General features: G+C 39.4%; 1 protein-coding gene across 1 annotated transcript; it reads right to left on the bottom strand.

Annotated features, from left to right (window-relative positions):
- Positions 1–11,957: 11,957 nt before the first annotated feature.
- Positions 11,958–15,337, bottom strand: LOC106657825 (ATP-dependent DNA helicase PIF1-like). The gene is made up of 4 exons (XM_014379501.2): positions 15,334–15,337; positions 14,598–14,857; positions 12,167–14,065; positions 11,958–11,972 (listed from the first exon to the last, which is right to left on the bottom strand). The coding sequence occupies exons 1-4, from the start codon at positions 15,335–15,337 to the stop codon at positions 11,958–11,960; spliced, it is 2,178 nt and encodes a 725-aa protein (XP_014234987.2).
- Between the last annotated feature and the right edge of the window lie 1,195 nt (positions 15,338–16,532).

A 16,532-nucleotide genomic window follows, 5' to 3' on the forward strand; every position in this document is an offset into this window, starting at 1 on the left:
CAAAAATGCGACATAAAATGCCTGAGTTTGAACGTTTTGTATAGGTTAATTAAAAAATTAAATAAAACGCGTGGATGCAGCCGAGGTGATAAAAAAGTACGCTTACGGAGTCGCTAAATGCTTCAAATCCGTTGCACCACGTTGAGCCATGACGTTGAGCGCCGAAAACCCGATGACGATGCACAGCGATGACGAGAGGATGCCGCAGCGACGATGAAAAATGCCGCAGCCAATATCGCACACGCCGGTGCCGACGAAGAGGATGTCGAAAACGACGAAAATTCACTCTGCTAGGCCGACGATGCTCCAAAATTTACCCCGCGCCGAGAGCCGCTGCCGTCGTGATAGCGCAAATACGCCGCAGCCAGAGACGATCAGGCCTACGCATTAGAAATGGCACGTCGAAAATGATGAAAATCCACTCACAAAAGCCGACGATGCTCGATGAAAATCTCCGCCAAGAGACGTTGTTGAAAAATGTCGACAAAAGTCGAAACGAGCTGCGCCACCGGCTGTTCCACGTGCGTCGTGCCAATGGAATTCACTCGCCGAACAACACCTCAAACGGCCAAAGTCGAAGTCGCTGATGTTCAAAAATGTCCGACTCAACGAGTCAAAACGAGCTGCGTCGGTGCGTCTCTATGCTCGACGCCGTGTAACGGCTGAACAGTTCGAAAAATCGAACTCGAGCGAGCTTACTGATGTCGGCCCATTGAGAACGACGGCACACTCACCGGCGACGAAGCAGGCCCTCGCTGTATGTATGTGTTGGTTGCCGGCCGGCGCTCCAAAATGGCGGCAACTGTCGAAATTGGAGCTTGTGAGGATAAATTGGGCGAGGTGGAAAAATCGTAAGACAAAGAATTAATGTTTAAATGGTATTATGAAGTATATTATATAACGAAATAAAATTGAATAAATAAATACAGAATGTGCTCGGGGCGCCACTGCATGTAAAGCATGCAGACTCTCGAATATAAATTATCTCAGGGGCGCGAGTCCCTTAAATTATTAACTAAACCGATTCGCGATGGCTCTTAGCGGGTGTAGGTGTGTGTATGTGTACTTATATCGATAAGCTCCAGCTTTCCGTCTTTTCGGCCAAGCTTCGTTAGTGCGGCCAACTTGTCGTTCGCATTCCTTGCTATGTGAGTCCTGTGTTGCCAATGTTGCCATTCCTGCTGCCAACTTGTCGTGTCGTCTCTCGATTCATGTGTGTATGTGTTTGTGAGTGTGTATTTGTGTGAGTGTATGTCGCGCGAGGTTGAGCCTATATCTATCGATCGATCGTTGTGCGGTAAGAGTCGTCTCTTCCCGTCACAAGCGTTTTCTTTTTTTTCCGTTCGAGTATCCGCCCAATTGAACAAAATAATTTTCTTCTCTCTTACCCTGCTGCTCCGATGATGATGCTGTCGGAGCTGGTCGGAAGATCACCAGTGTAGAAATATATGAGTTAGCTGGGGGCCAGGGTAGGGCTAATAATGAGATGTTGGTCGTTGCTTCTGCTGATGCTGCCGCTGCTTACTATCTCCGCTGCTAACTTGCCTTGGCAGATAGGTGGCCAAAGATCCACACTCCTTTGGCCGAATATATATTCGCGTGTACAAACGCACGGAATAGGAAAGAGATGAGGAAGATTGAATTGAAAACTCAACTGACTAAATTTACGAAGTCAGTTTATTGGTTGGAATGTGTCTCGCTGCTCGACTCTACACAGCTGCTGGTCAGACACGTACTGTCGTGCTCGGCGCTCCGAGCTAGTCGCGACACCAACGGTGGTGCGCACGAACGTAGGGGGGGTGAAGTCGGCTGACGCCACAATCCACCTAAGCGGAGCAGAATTTTGAAAAATTGCGTACACCTTTATATACACATCAAAATGTGTATATAAACACCAAATGCAACACCAAATGCCATATTTAAGCTCTTGGAAGAGAAACAAACTTTTTTTTTCAATTTCTGCTCCGTTTAAGTGGATGAGGGTACTTTTCTCCAGATTTTGAGGCCCCATAGATCAATATTAATGAAGAGATCGCGTCAGAATCGCGTAGCAAGTAAATCCAATTATAATATTTAGTATTATGAAAAAATAGGCGCAGTTAGCATTTCTGAGCTTGGGTAGAAGTTTTTTTTGGTCAATCAGGTGTCTAATAAACATATTTTACTATCACAAAAAAAAAATTTCCACTATTTCGATTTATATAGCTATTTTTTGAATTTAAGCTTTTAACACAGGTCGGTCCCCTGAACGATATGATAAATTTTGAGTGCATTAACAATTTGAGGAGTAGAAAGGAACTGGAAGGAGCATGGGAGGCGGAGGAAAAAGAGGCATGACAGGAGAAATAAAAGAGGCACGTGAAAACAATACTTAAAAGGCAAAAAAACTGGGAAAATGCTATTTTTCGTAATGTTTGAGAATTATTTAAACAAATATTGAGAAAAGGATGGGTGCATGATCAGGTCTAAACAAAAAGTAAACACTGCATTGATGACATAAATTTCTTTTCACTATTTTCTTTATTTTCACTCAACACTATTAATTAAATAAAAAAACTGAGTCTATATTTCAAAAGTTGATAAAGTTGTGTACACTGACAATATTTTTTAATACACAATGAGTCTTCAATTGATTGATACAGTTATGTGAGTAGTAATATGAGCAGTCGACATGAAGCGAGATTACATTAATTCGCACTTCCTTTCTGTGAGCTGTTGCACTTGAGACGTGCAGCACTTCTCTTGAGCTCACAGCGAGCTGAACTTGACTTATGAGCGACCGGAGCACAACGAAGAGGTTAAACTAATCCTCTCGTTGCATGTGCGAGCAGCCGGATGAATTGACCATGATCACGTGAGATTGCACATGGCAACGTGTAACCTCACTTTCTCCTGTCGTGTGCTCGTACGATTGAGAAGCTCCAAAATAATCCCGAGAGTTGAGTTGATGATAAAAAGATCCCACCAGGCCTGTAGTAGACATTATTGGTCTTCATTTGCGGCCTGGATGGTGTCTTTACCTGGTCGCAATCGATGAGTTGACTCCGATTCGCAGACGAGATGATGAGTTGAGCCTTGATGAGTGTGCCGATGAGAGAAGCTTGAAGAGTCCTGGTCGAACTGCTTGGCGCTTGTCGAACGAATTGGAGCTTGTCAAGTTGGTGAGAACCCTTTGGAGATGATGATGATGCTCGAAGTGGCTTGATAACGTCGGGATTTTTTACACTTGAAATAGTCGTAGCACGAGACACACACGAGATGTGGATTCGCCGAGTGCAGAAACTCTCTCTTCACAGTGAGAGTTACGCGCAGGTCTGCACACACGTGAACGTGTGTGAGTACAGGCGTGCGTGTGTTCTGCCTTGTTCGAATATTTCTCGAACACGTAAAAACATTTGAAAAAAGAACTCACATGGCTGGCAATAGAAGGAGCACAACATTCCCATGATGAAGACAGAAGCGAGAACCACACTCACAAGATGGCGCCGGATGCGAGAGCCTAGGCTCGCTGGGGGACGAATGATGGCGCCTGAAGCGAGAACCACAGTCACAAGAGGACAACAGAAAGGAGTATCAAAAACTCACTGAGACTCACAGGGTAGCGCCTGAAGCGAGAACCACAGTCACAAGAGGACAACAGAAAGGAGTATCAAAAACTCACTGAGACTCACAGGGTAGCGCCGGAAGCGAGAATCACACTCACAAGATGAAGCCGACAAGGTGAACTGACTACTCCCCAGGCGGTGATAGAAGCGAGAACCACACTCACAAGTTGGCACTTGGCAGCGAGTTCTAATACTAAACTCAGGAGCAGACGCCAGCAATGTGTGACCACGCAAAAAGACGGCTCTGAAAGGGGGGCGTGACAATTGAGAGATGGCATCGCGCAGGCCGCAGGATACGGAGGTTCACCAAGAAGAAAGATGAGTCCCTGAACCCCTAATCGTCGCATATCACTATGCGATGGATGGGGCATGTATGGAAACGACTCACACCGAAGCAGCAGAAATGCTCAACTAACCCCGACCTCACCGAAGCAATGCCTAGAAAGGGGTGGCGTAAGAAAAACAAACACACACACCCACGGATATGTGTTACGAATTCAATCTAGTTTACAAATATGTAAACCAATTTGTCCTACGAGGTCTGGTTCAAAAACTCATATTCGAACCCATCACATAGCTTCCTCTATAGAGGAAGCAAAATTATTGAACATTATTAGTATGTCATCCTATACAATTGTAAATTAAAAAATATTTCACCTTACTTATGTAAAAAATAACTCTATTGTGTTCATGAACATTTTCAAATGTTTCTTTATAAAATTGACATAAGCTTGAGGAAACGACGACAGATTCATATTGAAGAGTTGAGTAGAAGATAATGAAGAGTTTTTCTGACAAAATAAGTTTTAAATGTTAATTTATTATATGGAATTACTCACAAATAATTAAAATTACAAATATCATTTCTAATCATAGGTTATACTGGTTCATCATGCGAAAACTGTGACGTCGGTTATTTCAAATACAAAAATGGGAGATGGTTAGGTCGATGTTATACAGATAATATAATATTCACACGATGTTCACGAGAAAGTTTTCAAAATCCACTTTCTAAAAAACAATGTCAGTATAGTCGCTGTAAGATATATACACACGAGTAAGTTGATAGTTCATGATCAATAATAATTTCTAAACTTGATAAAACATTCATCATAGATTTAAATATCTATATATAATTACAGAGTTCATTTCTGTTCGTTCTTTATAATCTCAAAATCTATCCTTCTGATCACCTCGAAATTTTTATCATGCATTCATTATACTACTAGGAAGGTTTTTATAATGTTACAAGATCTTTTTACTTTTATCGTTTTGAGTTTTGAAATTTTGTTTTTACCACTTCGCACTCATTCGATCGCTTGCCCGGGCATCTATATGTATAAGCAGAGTTCATGTCCTGTATGTTATAAATCTATCTATATATATAAAGCAGAAACGACGTCTGTTTGATCTCATCACTCATCGCTCATCTTCCTCGCTGATATTCCACAATTTTTAAAAAAGTTAATCCAGAATTTTTCAATTTAATCGTTTAATTGGCTTTGTTTACGTTTCCCTCTCATACGTAAAGAAAGTTGTCGTTGTCGTACGATGAACGTTGCTTACTTCAAATCTTCTGTCATTCCTAATTGTGAATTATACCCTCAAGTTCTTTTTTAAATATATTTCTGAATGTCTTTATGCAAAAAAAGGCTAAAATATTTTTTTGTTTTTATAAATATTCTTGTACTCCTTACAAATTTAACGTGAGCGAAGCTACGATGGTTATCGCTAGTCAATCATAAAATAGACAAACAGTCGCGGCATGGCATGTATGCATTGAAGGTCACAGACGTGCTGGGCGAACGCAGCGCTCGTTGCAGCGTCTCAGTGAGTACGTGTGGTGCGTGAGCGAGTAGCGACTTGAGATGCTGGAGAGACAGATATGCTCGAGACTCCGAAAGTTGCGCAGCTCGTGCGGCGACTAACTTTCTGGCTAACTCCGAATTTCACCATCGAGCTGTGTGCTCATTGTATTTATTTGTCACTTTGATTATATTATTTTACTACTATTAACAACGTATGAAGTTATTTCCCGACCCTTCAGTCAATCCTTAACATTTATAATATCAAAAAATATCCATCCGATCGCCTCATAGGCAGCCATTTTTGCACGAGTGCGATGCAAAGCAAGCCCACAAGTGGGCAGGATTATTGAAAGGCACCTTTGGACGTGGAGATAAGAAGAAGTTTAGACGCGAGCAGCAGTAGCTGGGCCAAGATGAAGACGCAGAGAGCATCAACAACAGGGCATCATCGCAGCAGCGTTTAAGTTGTTGGTCTGCACAGCTGCTGGGCAGCCCGTATGTGTGTTAGCAAGTCTCAGCCCCCGTAGGTTATCGTCAAGTGCCCAACACGTGCGTAAGCGGCTATGGGAGCCGCTATGGCCATATCGGAGTCGGGGTATCGTAACTGGCATAGTAGCATGGTTATTGTACTTCACACTCGTAGGCCTTCAATAAAGATAATTCGGGTACTAGTAAATGAACGCTTGTTGATTTATTTCGAGACTTTCAGATACCGGATGCCCGGCCCAGAAGGAGAGTGAACGGCCCCATGGCTCGCCCGGTGATGGGCCCAAAATCCTTTTTGGAACTAGAGTCAGAGAAGCAGGTCGCCAGAAGACAAAGTGAGCGGCAACTGAGTTGAGTTATTCAGCCGCGGTAGGCTGTCCGTCGCACGATAAAACTCGATATTTTTCTATTTCCATTATTTATTTCGATTATTCTAGTAATTCTATCGTTATTTGTAATACATTTTCAATTTAAACGTGTGGTTAATTTTTTGTGAATTTTTTATTTTGTAGTTGTGACATAATTTTTTCTGTTTTTACATGAAATGCGGTTGTTTCAATTTTTAAAATAGGCAAAAGCGTTTGGTTTAGTTTTTCTACTAGACTATTTGCTTGCGCATGACGACTCGAGTTTAACGTATGTTATATACCATATTGCAAACAGAAGGTTTGAAAGATATGGAATGTAAAGATAGTGTCACAAAAATAAAACGGCAATAAAGGCGGTGCCAATGTCAATTTTATTAAAAAAAGTGTGTTGTGAATATAAGTAAACAATTACACACTTCCATTAACTCGTCGACGTTTCAGCGACTTCTTTGTCGGCCTCTTCAGGACTGGTGTGCTGATGATAATAATAGATATACATAGGTACATAGAAGTATCAATAACAAGTAATAGAGGTAAACAATGTACACTGAGGTGTTGGGTGTAGTATAAAATAAATTTGTTTACATCACTTAATGTATTGTAAAACATTCAGATAAAGGTTGGTCAAGTCTTTTAGATCTTTTTTTTTATTAAGTGTGTTTCGCGTGTCGTTGATGAGAATCATCTCAGAAATTAATCGTCATCAGTAATTTTGCTCGTGGTCCAAGATTTGAACGTTTTTCCAATCCATGTCATGTCCTTCGTGTTCTTTAATATGCGCTGCTACGACCGATTTATCCCTGTCCACGTTGTTATGTTCTCTCATACGGATTTTTAGCATCCTTTTTGTTTGCCCAACATAGCTTTTGTTGCAACTTGTGTACTGTAGATGCTATACCACTCCTGTTTTCTCACTTTTATCAATCTTGTCTTTTCCTAGTATTATAAGAGAAGTGAGTGATTCACTTTGAATCGAAATGACCCTGATGTTATATTTTCTAGGCATTTTGGCCCATTTGTCTTAGAAAAGGTTGATATACGCAAGTCGTGTACTATTATAAATGCGCACTGCAGATCAAGCCGCTACTTAGCCTAGCTTTGCGGATCGCGCCGTTTCTCAGCCACGCTGTGATCTGGCGCCACTTCTTATCCGTTTTGCAGCGGCGGTCCCCACCACTGCCGCGGCGTCGCGCGTGGTCTCTTCCTCGCTATATAAGCCGGCGCTCCGGGCTGCTGCGTGGATTCGCTCGTGAGTTCTTGCGCTAAGCACATCCCTCGAATCTACGGAGAAGTGCGGGACTCTCGGTATAACAGAGTCATCAAGACCCAAGTGACGTGTTTTCTCTCGGATCACTGGAGATCACACACATCTCTCGGACTTCCAGAGATTTTACAACTCCTCGAGTTGTCAAAGTTTTTGACTGGATAGGGACAAATTACTTTAATAAAAGTTAGCTTTGTTTCTCCACTAAACGACCTTTTTTTCATTTACCGTTCTCCTCTCTCCCTCTTCCCGCTTCGGCCACTAGGTGACCTCGACCGCAGGAGTAGCTCTCTACAAGCAACATGTCGCTGCCAGAGCTTAAGAAGGAGACTTAAGGGGTCAAAGTTTCGACTTGCTCTCGCTCTAGAGAACTCACCAGCTTAGCTCGGATTTCTAGCTCGCTTGGACAAATTCTCTTGAGTCTCTCTATACCGCTTCAATTTAGGGAAGCTGGACAAGTTACTAGCTCGAAGAAATCCGAAGCTAGAGTCAGAGAGAGGAGTAGTGCGCTGCGTCGCATCCGTTGGAGTTGTTCCGAGTGGCAACACAGCATTGGTCCGAGGCAAACACGAGGCATGGCGTCTACACGACGACGTGCCTGAGTCCAATCCTTCAGACGGAATACGAGATCTCCGTGACCGTCTGAATCGATTACGTTTCGCCTCTCTGTCACCTAGTAAACTTCAGTAGTAAAACATTAAAAAGGTAGACAGGTTATCCGTCCCCCATTGCATAAGCTTTGTCGGATACTGCACCGTACTTATCAAGTGTGGGAGCTTCAGAGTCACGTTGCATATAAAACTTGACCTTGGTCCAAGGCAAACTCTACGCTCGCACTCTGCGACAAACAGTACTGGTGGCGCCGGACGGCAGAGTTTCCGAACTCACGTCTGGCAAGCCCCGTTCACAATGCGCGAAAATAATTTTAAAATTTCTTGATATGATTATCTTGTAAAATGGACCCTTTTATGTTGAACATGTTTAATAAAGTACTTATTTATTCTATTTTTGTTGTTTTATTAATAAATTATTAATATACTTAATCCTTTTCCATAAACCTTGTCTATATAAATAAAGCAGAAAGAACGCCTTCATACGCAATAAGTATACATCGCGGCTCTTTTGTTTATCACTTGCACGCAGTATACAATAAACGAACTACTCCTTGTCAAGTCAGTGCCACTGTTTTCGTCATTCGTAAAAAACTGCACACATTAAGAAAAAGTAAATTACGTGAAATGAACAATAAAGTGTACTTTGTATCAATTTTTATCATTGGTAAGTATGATATATATTTTTAAGAAAAAATCGTATCGCATCTATCCATATATTAACTTTAAGATCGCAATAATGGCAAATCATAGGCTTCAACGATATCGTGCTGAATGGAAAATGATATTCAGTTTTGAGATTGGCTTCGACCCTTCGAAGGATATGAATATCGGTCATATTGCATTGTTTGCGAATAGGATTTTTGGGCATCGCTAAGAAATGTGGAAATTCATGCTGAAAGTGGGAAGACATGTAAGAATTATTGAGGATATAAATGGTGTCGTAAATGAAAATCGAAGAATCAGTGCTAAAGTGAACGCAGCAGTAATTAAATTAACAGCAGTTTTTGCTGAGCATAATTTAGCATTTTTGTTGGCGAATCATCTGATCACAATAGTGACAGACATCAGCGCAGATGACGATTGCAAAGAGATTTGGCGAAGGCTTGTGTTTCATCGTAAGACGGTGCTGAAAGTATTAAAGAAAAGTCTAACTCGTGCATATGAGATAGAATTAATGAATCATCTAACAACTTCTAACTTCGGAATAAGTTTCGATGAAACGACTGATATTTTGGCAGTACACCATGGATGGATCATCGTAACTTATGTTGATTATATTCAGAAAAAAATTATGACATCTTCTTGGGAAATGATTGCAACACTGGATGAGTAATCATGGACACGGTCAAGCCGATTGTCGAGTATCCGAGGCCTGAAAATGTGAAAGAGTTGCGCCGGTTCTTAGGTATAGTTGGGTGGTACGCGCGATTTATTGAGGAAGATGCAGACATGGAACTGCCTTTATTGTAACTGTTGCGACGAGATTATGTGTGGACTTGGAGGGAGGAACAAGAAGTCGCCTTCGAGCAGTTGAAAAACGCGTTAACATCCGCTCCAGTGCTCACGAGCCCAGATTTTTCGAAACATTTTATAATACAATGTGATGCGAGCGGAACTGCACCCGGCACAGTCCTCGTTCAAGAGGATGAAAAAGGTGAGCATCACATCGTATATTTGAGTCGCGTGTTGTCATCGCCAGAGAAAAACTACACTTCCGAAAAGGAATGCTTAACTATACTGTGCGCCATTAAAAAGATGCTTCCTTACGTATAAGTTCACTGTGATAACCGATCACAGTGCTCTCACGTGGTTGAAAAATTTGAAAGATCCGACAGGTAGACTCGAGAGATGGGCATTGCAAATACAGCAGTGGCAATTTCGTGTCGTACATCGTAATGGATCGATGATGAAGGTGCCAGAGGCATTATCGCAAATAAACGATGAAAATATTGACGCGTCAGAATAGATTACGGAAGTGGCGGCCTTATCATTCGCGCAAGAGGTGCCAGATCCGTTGTATATTAAGATGCGCAATGAAGTCGCGAAACACCCGGATAAATCGCAATTGGAGAATTGATGGTGACAGACTTTATCGGTATCGTCGCGATCCCTTAATCGATGTGATAGTTAATCCGGAGGAGCATTGGCGGCTTGTCATGCCAGCCGAATTTCGTGAGCAAATCATGGAAGATGCACACTGTTGTCCGTCTAGTGGACACTGTGGCATCGAAAAGACTTATGACAGAGTCTCGCGAGAATATTATTGGAAAGGTTACTAGTATGATATTTTCGACTTCATACGCACGTGCGATGATTGTTAGAGACATAAGGATATCTCTAACATATATAAATTCAAGGCTCCCGGGCTAATGAGTAGTTGCGTCGTAGAACGACCTTGGGTAATTGTTGCGTCAGATTTATTGGAGTTTCCTCGAAACAAATCTGGGAACAAATATTTAATTGTTTTCCAAGATTTATTTACGCGGTGGATCGAAGTCAAGCCTCTGTATAAGGCTGATGGCAAGAGTGTCGTGACAGCTCTAGAGGAGTTAATTCTTTTCCGTTGGGAAACCCCGGAGTACTTTCTCTCGGACAACGGAAAAGAATTCGATAACAAATTACTCGCGTCAGTTTTGCAGGAATACGGAGTCAAGCATGTGACAACCGCTATATATCACTCTCAGAGTAATGCTGTAGAACGCAGTAATAAGACTTTGAAAACTATGATTTTGATCTTCGTGAAGAACGATTATCGAGACTGGGATCTGCATGTCCATGAGTTCAGACATGCGATGAACACAGCTGTGCAAGCGAGCACTAAGATGTCTCCAGCTTTCTTGAGCTACGGCAGTCATCGGACTCTGGTCAAAAGTTTGTAAGAGCCAGTTAAGATAGTCGAGAGAATCAACTCGCAACTTTGGGCCGATCGGTTGAAACGTCTGAATCTTCTGCGAGATCTAGTGACTAGACATATAGATAGCGCGAGAAAAAAGCAGTCGCGCGAATATAATAAAAAGCACAAAGATATTCGGTTCTTTGTCGGAGATCCAGTACTGCATAAAACGCACTTTTTGTCAGACGAGAGTAAGAACTTCGCAAAATACATAGCGCCAGATTACGACGGGCCGTATAATATAACAAGTGTATTGTCCGACAACATGTATGTTGTGCGCAAAAGCGATGGCGACGACAGACAAAAGACGAAAGTGGCAGTAAGCTACTTGCCCTCGCTACAGAAAACTTAATTTTTTTTAATTGTTTTTGAAGTAAAAAAGTAAAGTGATTAAATCTAAAAAAAGGCAAAACAAGTCAAAGGAATGAAAAAAATTGAAGTTCAAGCAAGTCACAATGTAATTCGAAAAAACAAAAATTCGTAATCGAGAAATGTTAATAAAAATTTCAAATTGAAAATTTAATTTATTTAATTTGAAGAAAAGGACTCTTAAGTTTCACTTCTGGTGATAAGATTCTGTGGATTGCATTGTATACTAGCGGCAACCCCGGTTGCAGTATGCTGAGCGAGAGAATAAGTCGTACCGTTTGATAATTTATTTAATATAGAACATTATTATATCTATGCTAATGGAGCTTAGCAAGGAACTACACTGGGGAGAAAGTAAACAAGGAATTAAATAATCTGTATATAACATAGAAATATATCATTTTATGATTAAACCACGAGTTTACATATTATTTATTAAGATATTTTTCATTTATATAAAACATAGTTGATACATTGGCGAAATGTTCTATTTGTATATGATACCTTGTGTTTCAGTTTTACAATGTCTTTAACTTGTCGTGATGATAATTTACCCTGCGCTTATCTGAAAATGAATGAGTATTAATATAATTGGGCTACAGATTTCATATTAATGAAATTAAATTGTTCACGTAATGCTGCATTAGTACGTACTTGTGATTTTTTTCTCAAAGTAGATAGGAAATCAATTTTTTTCAAGGTTGTACTAGATTTCCCTATTGCGTCAAATCTTTTTTTATCGTAAAATCGAGAGAATACCATGTCCTTTAACGTTCTTACTCTACTGAGAGCTACATATGTTATTCCGGCCGAAAATTCTCTTTCTCTAATATCAATAATAGCCGTTGGTAACGTCATTCCTTGAGCCTTGTGAATGGTATACGCATATGCCAATTTCAACGGGAATTGTTTGATCGTACATATTATTCCTCGTTTTTCATACGATCTCGTGACAGGTTTGATCGGAAATGAATTGTCATGTATAAATGGTCCATGATACAAGGGAAACTGAATTATAACGTAGAAAGGCAAATTTGGCGGAGATACATTTTCTTCATATAAAATGGCCCGAACTGTACCAATTGATCCATTGACTAAACCGCCATTGACCCATATATTTTGAGTAAGCATAACGCGACATCCTATTGCTAAATATAAAGATGGAGCAAGGCCGCAATAATCATCATTCACCTTATGTACATCTCCATTAATTTGAGCGTTAATGCACAGAACAGGTGTACCCAGTTCACGTAAGCAACATTCATTTTGTTGTCGAACCAAGTCATTTGTCGGTATTAAATGAATTGCTCCATCAAATCTTCTCTTTTCAGTTTCATCTAATAAAGACATTTTACGCTGCGATAAAATGTTGTATTCGTCTACAGAAATATCTCCGTTAGCCAAGTTATCCAATAATTTTGAAAAAACGCGATCGTTTCCTTGACGGTGCGATATAGATAATTCAATAAATAATTGAAACGATTGGGATACAATAGCTCCTTTAGTTGCCATGGCATCACTAACACTGTTATTGTACAATGCAACATCTTTAACCGGCGACAATTGCTTATAATCGCCAAACATAAATACATATAACCCCGCAAATGAATCATCTCGAGATGGAAATAGTTCATGACATCTGCTTTCTATTTCACCCAAAGTTTTAGCACATATCATGGACATTTCATCAACGATGAGGAATTTCAATGCTTTATGTTCCAATTGGAAATTTCGCTGTGAATGACTATTTAATGGTTCAAATTTATTATGAAAAATTGGAATTTTAAAAAACGAGTGAATCGTGCTTCCATTTACGTTCAAAGCTGCAGCACCCGTAGGAGCAATAATTGCTATAGCATCACAACCAAGCGCATCAGTAACTTCTTGAACAACCGCGTTGATTAGAGTACGTTTACCGGACCCAGCTTTTCCCTGTATTATCACACGTTTAATAATCTGATCGGAGATATCACCGATGCTGGACTGAATGTGTTGAATCTGAGTTCTACAAATCTGTACAACTTTCAGTTGTTCCCGCGATAACGTAATTTGTTGCAGATTACTGGAGTTCTTTATCGAGCGTGTTGCGTTCTCACTTTTAAAATTTTTTAAAAATGTTTCAATGTCTTGCAACGAGGGATACAGCGCGTTGTGTACATTCCAATCATATGCTACGTCTATTAAACGTTGTCCTAATTGTAGATCCGATCGTTCTTTTATCGTTGACGAAACCATTTCAAACGCATTATAATATATATCACTAGTGGATGGTTTATCTTCGTTATCAAGATCTTCTATACACGAAATTGGCAATTTGATATTGTCTATCGGCGTTACGTTATATTGCTCAAATAATGAGTACCAAGGATGTTCGTTGTTATTGTCGCATACTGTAGAGATCTCATCTACATTTTGACGGAATGGGATGTGAAGGGTGCACTGTTGCTTGTAGTATAAATCGCTATCTAAGTCATCTGATAATTTCAACTTTGGCCAAATTAAAACAACATTCTCTTTGCGGCTTTTAACGTAGCGATTTCCATATACATTAATAGTTTGCGCAAATCGGAATAACGAAATATCATTGTATATTAAAGGCCTATCGATATATTTATCGATAATAGATTTGGAATTTCGATTAAAGTCTTCTTCGTTGAGCTGTAATCATAGTTTTATTGTATGGTATGTAGAGTATCAATTGGATTAATTGCTAAAAATTACATGTTATACGTTACCTCATATTTTTTCCAGTTTTCTTCATAAAGTATAAGTGAGACGAAATTGCTCGTAGATTTCATTAATGACCAACCCATTAAAAGATGCGTAACCTCTTGAGCAGAATAATCGCGTTCGCTGACAGATGAAATAAGCAGTTTCATCACGCAAAATTTTGCAGAAGTAACGTCGTTGCTATGTTTGCATAGACTATTTATTACATTCATGTATGAGAAAGAAGCAGCTTCACTTTTTGTTGTGTACTTAACGATGTATTTAACAACTGCATTAATGTCGAGTATGGGCGTAAAGTCCGTATTAGCCCGCCATATTTGTGTTACGACATTATTGAAGCGCTGCACATACGAATCGTTCCATCGAGGAAAAAACTCATAATATCCGTGTTTATCATCAATGGAGCTGCTTTCTTGAACGTCTTTAGGAAATTTAAATCTGCAGTGTGTATTTGCATTACCTCGTCTGTAGCAATGGGTTCCGCACTTTGTATGACGTTGAAAGGCACAGAAAATCTTTGTTGAGAAGGATGGTTTGAACATGTCGGATTAGCACTTTTAGGATTAATGGCTAAACATAACGTATCAAAGTATTCTTGTATTTTATGAATATGATCCTCAGACAAGTCATTAACAATAAACTCGGGCTCATCTTGTAAGTACAGTAAACCATGTACATGAGGACTTCCAAGATTTTGCCACTGAAATCTGTACCAATAATCTTTCACACGAAATACAGGTATTAACAATTTACTCATGAACAATTCAACTCGTTCCTTAAAAAAATATCTTACTACGAGAGGATTGTCGTGCATTAAGTTTCGGTTTTGTTCAGATTGTAAATCAGAATAGTCTGTAGAAGGCGCTAACAGACGAAATAATTTAGGCCAATTATAGTCCGCAGCCGACAGCATAAAAAAATCGTCGGTTTACCTATCGCAAAATAAATCAAATTAATAATGTAATCATTTGAATCCATCAATTTCGACGCGGAACTAATTTTGATATTATTAACTCTATGAAGTTCAATACAAGTATAAGCTACAGCTAAACATTACGTTATTGGCAACATGTAATTAAATTAATGTTGAACTTTTAACGTAGGACGGTCAATAAAATGAACAGACATATGGCAGCGGATGATGGTTTTATATAAAAAATTGTGGTTCATAAATGAAATAAAGTTTCAACAAGTACCCATGTCGGAGTTGATGGATTAACAAAATTATATTAGTTACAGCGGAAATCACCTAATTCGAGCTCTAAAAATGAAAACGTCACTTGATATGAAGAAAATGTCACATAAATCGAATTTTCGTTTCCAAAAATGATACGGATTATGAGAGTTTACCGTTCAAATTCAATACTTATTCTAAACAGAGTGGCCGCCTTCAGGCTGTCGAATTATATGATTTCCAATAAATATGTAATGTTGCAATTCCTCACCTATTTGATCAACCATATTCGTTAATTCCCTATATCTCCTGGACCAATAACTTTTGGTAGATTTAATACGTGCGCAATGCACCATAATATCATTTTTAATAAGATCTCGTAATTTGAGAACAGTAAGATCCGACAACTTAAATTTTTTCACATACAAATTTGACTGTGTTATGGCATAGTGTCGCAAGATTGTATTGAGCGCGAACTATCTAAATCTAGGATCTTTAGCAAATCTCCCATCTTTGTAACACATTAAAAGTTTGAAATAATTGAGACACGTAATACTGTGGATCCTACTTTGCAAAATGTCACAAGTTGCGGTTAGTTTCAGGAGGCTCTTATTTGAAAACCGTCCAATAGTAGCCTTTGCTTTTTTAATTGGTTGATATTGCTTATTAATTGCTCTCCTGGTTTTTGCCGATTTCCGTTTGACGTTTGGCATTTTGTTGAAAGTATCTTTGCTGCGAATAAAACGTTGTAAGATTAAATTGCCGTAATTAAAACGAAATTGACTTATTAAATCAACACGTGAACGCACTCAATGTAATGTTAATTATTCATACGACTTTATCGTATCTACGTAAAATTACAAATATATTGCAATATTGCATTATAGATTAAATACGTTTGATAAATCTCATAAATGATTCAATGCGTATAATAGATTGATCGTAATGTATTGAGTAGTGCACTTGTACTCACCTCTATTATGCAATATAATAATAAAGTATTCTCAATTACAAAGTCACTCAAAAGCACCGAGTGTATATATCGTTCAGTCGATAAAAATTACTAATGATATTTATTCTTTAATAATTAATTGCACATCATCACTAACAACACTTGAACACTCAAAGAAACCTTTTAGCATACTAACTAACCTTCAGCGAACGGACTCAAATTATAATAACATCAAAGCGTATACAATCGGTATGACATCTAGCCCTCAC

Source organism: Trichogramma pretiosum, unplaced genomic scaffold, assembly GCF_000599845.2.
Source record: "Trichogramma pretiosum strain Unisexual culture from Peru unplaced genomic scaffold, Tpre_2.0 scaffold78, whole genome shotgun sequence".
NCBI classification, from domain to species: Eukaryota; Metazoa; Arthropoda; class Insecta; order Hymenoptera; family Trichogrammatidae; genus Trichogramma; species Trichogramma pretiosum.